The 6,000-nt window shown below is 47.0% G+C and overlaps 1 protein-coding gene across 18 annotated transcripts in view; it reads right to left on the reverse strand.

Moving 5' to 3' along the window:
- Positions 1-5,704, reverse strand: part of BIN1 (bridging integrator 1) — a 104,093-nt gene extending 98,389 nt beyond the window's left edge. For 9 of the 18 annotated variants that reach the window (XM_069781075.1, XM_069781072.1, XM_069781077.1 and 6 more), the window contains exon 1: positions 5,543-5,701. In XM_069781075.1, coding sequence (XP_069637176.1) covers positions 5,543-5,626 — 84 coding nt within the window. In that variant the 5' untranslated portion in view covers positions 5,627-5,701. Of the gene's footprint in view, positions 1-5,542 lie in introns of all 18 variants that reach the window. The other 9 variants (XM_069781062.1, XM_069781059.1, XM_069781070.1 and 6 more) reach the window with 3 other exon arrangements.
- Positions 5,705-6,000: the final 296 nt, after the last annotated feature.

Consider the following 6,000-nt stretch of genomic DNA (forward strand, 5'->3'; position numbering starts at 1 on the left):
CCCCCTGACAGATGAGTTCTGCAACACTAACTCCATTCTGCCTAGAGCCTCACCAAAAGTCTTCGATGACAAGAGATCTTCCAGATCCTACTTAATGAACCTGATCTCACAAGAACTGCACTGAAGAGGACTGGCTGTAAGACTAGAACTTACAGGGAAGATAAAGTGACCAGGAATAGGGCTGAGCCTTCACCAATCAGAAAATTCATCCATCTGTGAGATTCTGCTGCTTAAAAGAAATCTGTTGCCAATACCCAGAGGGGCACCTTCAGCAGGGCGCTGTAAGCACCCTGCCAATCAAACCATTCCATGGGCAAGGAACCATGTGGAGCCTGGTTTCCTATTTCACCTCCTCCCTGCCCCATGCAGATTATCTGATACCCAGCAATACAGTCTGAGCTCATACTAGAATCATCTGTATGTTAGGGGCATTAATTCAGATCTCTATCCTCTATCCAGGGCCTGGTTTCCAGCAACCTTTAGGCAGAAAGTACCTTTGAGACTCTACCTGTCACCTAAGCCCTGCATTCTTGAGAAAGCAAGCTAACAGATACAAAGTAAAAAGCCCTTTACTTGTCATCTGGGGAGTCCTCCAGGAAAAAAAAAGGAAGTTTCCTGCCACATCAGCAAGACAGCAACTCTTGTAGGTCTTCAGGCTATTTGTACTTCACTGGCACAACAAGGCAGATTGCCACCAAACCATCCTACCCTACGCAAAGACAAGCAAAAACCATGGAAGCTTTGAAGAGACAGAAGGATCCCGAAGGAAAACCAGTATGGAACTTCTCCCAAGTAGGTAGATGTGATACTTACTCCTCAATAACAGACCTTTCTGCATCTACCTTTTTTTACGTAAAGCCTCCCTCCCCACCTGCAGAGGTTCTACAGATCAGGCAGCCTCCAACAGCTGAATCCTGAAGACAGCTGTATTTAAATTTGGTTTAAGGTTTCTGGGTGCTGCTTATTGGTATAGACTCCCACCTGCTTCAACGGGGCTGAGATTTCATTCTAGGTGTTCTCACATGCCATGCCCCACCTATTGGCACATGTCTGGGGCGGGGGGGGGGTTGTCTTGTCAGGGCAAACTCAAAATGCAAGACGCACCTCCTGCAAACCCCTTTCCACCCAAATCACAGCCTCCTCACATCCAGCAAAGGATTACAAGGGGAAAGAAACAAAACCTAAGGTTCTGGAAAAGGAAAAGATCCTTTCTGGACACAGTCTGTGCTACTACAATTGTTACGTGAGACAAATCAATTGGAAAAAGCATTGAGACATCATGCCACAGAGGCTTGCCAAAAGCAATCCTCCCCCTTCCTTTTCAGGGCCAGTGTCCTTGGTTATTTCTCCTTGCTGGACTGCAAATTGCTTCCTTTGGTTTACTAGCATATAAATCTTTTTTTGCACTGTAGCAGGCAGGCAATAAGCATCAGCAAGCCTGGCTACCAACAACTGTGGTCACGCTAGCCCTGTGAAACCAGGACTACTGCCTAGTCTCCTTGGACTGTGCAGCCACAGGAGAGCAGAACTTTGCTCTGACAGAAGGTTTAATCAGGGAAACTTTGCAAATATAGATGTGGGTAAACATCGGTGTGATAAATAAAGAAAGCCAAGAACAGAAAGCAGAAGTGACACCTCATGGCAACATGGAAAGTCAGTGGCAGACTCTACGACCTAAATGATACCCCCTAATGCAAGGAAGTTGGGATGTCCAAACTAAACTTTGCCAGGTCCTAGAACAAAGCCTTCCCCTTTGGTTAGGGACAGAGAGGGAGAAAAGGGGATGCCTTGGTTTGTTGGTGCATCAGAGTAAAAACATGAAAAAAATATGACAGCCTATTCATGTCATGGGACACAGGCTCCTCATTTTGCCCAGCTTTGTAATGAAAAGAGAGCAAGAGACCACCACTCCTATAGGATAGGAACTTCCCACTCTCAGTCTAAGTCTAGCAAGGGAAAAATAAGTTCATCCCTTTCTACTCTTCTCCACGCAAAAAAGCTCCTGACAAAACACCTCTCTTTCCGATGTCAACTTTACAATTCATCTCCTCGGACGTGCCTATTAATCTGTATGCAATTTAAATCATCAGCCAGTGCCCGCACAGCCAGTATCATCCTTCCACCCTGAATCTCTGCCTAACCTGCTGGAGGAAAGCAAAGAGCCTGATCCTGTGACAAGGACCCTCACTGCCAGCCAAGCAACAAAACCCCCATCCATTTGCTCCCCAAGCTCAACCCCCTTCCTGGAACCTTGCAGAGGAGTTACCCTTGCACCAGGATTGCATCAAGTCACCAAGATGCTGTTTTATTTTGTTCAAAGCAGAAATGTTTGTGCATGTGCAGTCTGACACATCCAGAAACAGGACACTCTGAGAAAAATGAGAATTGTGGAAATTGGAGAGGTTTTTAAAAGTTTCAAAAGTATAAGACAAAAGTTGATCACATAGCAGAAACATAAACTTTAACCAAGATGATGGATTACAGACATAAAGAAAAAAAAACACTTCGAATCCTTATTGGCAGTTTAAAAGAGCTTGCAAACTCTCCAAGACACCATGACACTGGAAGCATTACAATTTTACTCCATTTTAAGAAGTTTAGAATTATGAAAGGTTCAGAGCTCAACGTCTCGGTCTGAAAATCCTTCAGCTAACTACAGGATGAACAAAGCACGACTTCCAGCCTAAATCTCCTAACTGTTAGTTGCAAAGGATGATACATCGAGTAAGCAATGGTTGCATGGGTCCTTTCTGCTAGGTGGGCTCCTCTGGACAGAGGCATCAACTTACTTCAATACATTTCACTGGACAATGGGCAAATTATTGCCAAGTGTTGTACTTGAGGCTACCTTTGAATAGAAAGAGAGGTTAAAAGGGTGCACAGCCCATTTGCAAACAGCATAGTCAACCATTCTGCCCCACATTTCCTGTGGAATTGAGAAAGCATCTTCCAAAAATAGCCAATAGTTTTGCTGAAAGGCTTAAAACAAACAGTACTTTTGAAGAAATATCTTACATACTTTACATAATAGCCATCTCAGAAGGGAAAAAAGGATGTGTACAGGGTTTCAGTGTGAATTCTGCATTGAACAAAAAGACATCATTCTTTACTTAACATAAGGCTTAAATTCACCACGAAGGAAACTGCTGAAGTCAAAGCCTCAGGGCTCAAGTTGGGAGGGAGATATGACTCTGAAGGGAAGAATTTTTATCCTAGATTCAAATCGAAGGAAGATATGTAAAAGGAACACTGTCAGCTTGTTTAAGCCTCAAAAAGGAAAGTTCAACACCAGTCAACATCCCTTCACAAAAATCTAATACATTTTTAAGAGCTTGGTCTGTTGTGTACCCAGATGTACCCCTGCACACTCCTGCTCACTCTTTTTTTTATTATTGTTTTTTAAACACCTGGTCCTTACCTCCAGACTTGCGGTTTACCCTTCCTGCTAAACATAGTATCACAGTTTAAATACCACAAGACTAACACCAATATAGTGCCATAACCTGTGGTGCCTTCCTCATCACTTTTTATTCAGCTGTATCTTTCCTCACCAGCTGAAAGTTAACATTCACATGTTTGCCTCAGTGAACGTTTATCCCTTAGAGACAAGTTTAAAACACCTAACACTCCACAAAAGAACTGTTAGAGATGAAGCTGCAGCAGTATGAAGGGGCAAGTCAGATGATGAAGCAAGCAATGCCTTTTTTTTTCCCCTTTTTGAGAGCCCAGAGAGCAAAGTTATTTTGTTTGCTTTCGGATAAAAACAGCTGAAGGGCCTAGAATTTGTGTTAACTTATTAAACAAGTGCTCGGGGTTTTGTTTTCCTTTTCTCCTTAGAGGGAAACGATCTGTGGTTTTTCTGTGTAAAGTGACAAACAACTTATTTCAGATTGTGCAAATCACCTGCAATAGGCAGCTAAACTCTTGATTATTATTGTTGTCATCATTCCCACGTCCCCAGTACCCACCAGGGAATAAGCAAGGAAGTGAACTGGATCTCCAGTTGAGAGGAATTTGTGGAAAACTCTCCCTAGGAAAAGAACCTGCATGCGTTCAGATAAGAAGCCCTCAGGGAAGGGCCTGGCAGGCCACGCTTGGCACCAGGCTGCACTGATAAATACAATAACTTCATCAGCAGGCCAAGGAGCTCAGCCTTTACCACCTACCTTAATACTAACTAAAAATATGCTTGCCATCTGGTGGCTAACACAGAATGAATTTAGCATCTATGATGAGTTCAAGGTGGGCCAGATACCAGGAGACAGATTCCCTGCTCTGTCCACTCCTGAAACCGCAGTAAGGGGAAAAACCACAGATGTGGCCACGCTCACTCTCACGTACGGAGTGAAGCCGGGACCTTGTTGCTGCAGCCAGTTCCATGCTGGATCTGCTATTCGCCTGGGTTTTTTTCCAAGCAGTCAGGCAAGTACAAATCATGCCTCTAGTCTCAGTAAGTGATCTTAAACTAGTGGCAGCAGCACATGCAACATTAGGCCCAACAGGTTTGGGTTGCCTTTCTGACCCAGCAGCATTTTGTAACAGTGTCAGCAATTGGTACAAGGCTCAGGCCAGCACTGCATCCAATCCCAAACCTCCTAGATTAAATCTAGCTGCTAAAGATAACTCCCAGGGAACAAGAGCAGCAGTGGGCAGATCTGTTCACCCTCCCTCCCTCGAAGATGCACCAGTCCTTATTCAGTCAATGTCATCTCACAGCAAATCACTGAAAACCAAGACGAGCGTGCCTGAGATAAAAAGCAGCTGATCAATGTCCCTGCATAAAATGTCCGATAATCCCTACACAGAGCGGGCAGCTGGCATCAGATGCAGCATGCCAGAGAGATGAACACGAAAAGTATCCATTGCATATTCCTGGCACCTTTTGCTGGCACCGGGGTGGGTGGAGAGCAGCGAAAGGGCTCCCGGGATTCAAAAACCACCCCTCTCTCAGCAGACGTCGGCACAATCTTTAAAGACCGTATGGCTTTTGCTTTACCACCATTTCAAAATCTGGAGCTCAAGGTCAGAAAAGCAAGTAGCAGCTATCATGCTATGCTGTTAGGAGATAAGGAAGCCAGTACCCATCTCCTCTTCCTCACCGGCTTTGAGGTATTTAGCTCTACCGCAAAACACAGTACGGCTCTTGAAATCGTCGCATGAAGCACAACCTAAATACCATAGAAAGGTCTCCTCCTGCTGAAACAATAAGCATCTACATATTAAAAAAAAAAAAAAGTGCCTTCCTCCCCTCTCCCAGCTGAATCCGATGCCATCTTTCTGCTTATCCTGAGCGTGCAGACGGATGGTAAACCCTTACAGCGATATTTTGCATTCTCAGGATGCAGAGGGGCCCTAAATCCGCAGGCAGAGAAGGCAGCTGACAGCACCCCCCGGGGGGGGGGTAAGGGAGGGGCAGGGTCGCCGCTGCACCCATTGCGAGACGCATCTCTGCTTTGGGAAGGGGTGTCATTCCCGGTACCCACATCGCCCCCCGCATCCCGGGAAAACGGCGGCGACGGCAACCCCCAGCCCCCCCCCTTACCTTCTCCTGCGCCCGGGTCAGCTTCTTCTGGACGTTGCTGGCGATTTTCCCGGCGGTAACCCCCTTGCTCCCCAGGTCGGCCATCTTGCCTCCTCTTTTTAACGGGCGGCTACGAACGACGGGGCCGGCAAGAAAAAAAAAAAGGGGGGGGGGGGTGTAAAAGCCGGCGGGCAGGCGATAGCCCCGACCGCCGCCACCGCCGCCTCCCGCCGCCTTTTAAAGGGACAGTGCGCCCCGCGCCGCCTTAAAGGGGCCGCGCCTCGCCCCGGGAGGGGGCAGCAGCACAGCTGGGTATCTCGTCTGCGATGCTGGTTAGGGGGGAGGCGGGTGTTTGCCAAATTTCCCCCACCTTGCCCGGCTCCTCTGGGCCAGGCTGCGGCGGGTTCCCCGCCGCAGCCTGGCCCAGAGGAGCCGGGCAAGGTGGGAAAAGCTGGGAAGCGTTGCAAGGTGGGATGGAG

Source organism: Haliaeetus albicilla, chromosome 4 (genome assembly GCF_947461875.1).
Source record: "Haliaeetus albicilla chromosome 4, bHalAlb1.1, whole genome shotgun sequence".
NCBI lineage: Eukaryota > Metazoa > Chordata > Aves > Accipitriformes > Accipitridae > Haliaeetus > Haliaeetus albicilla.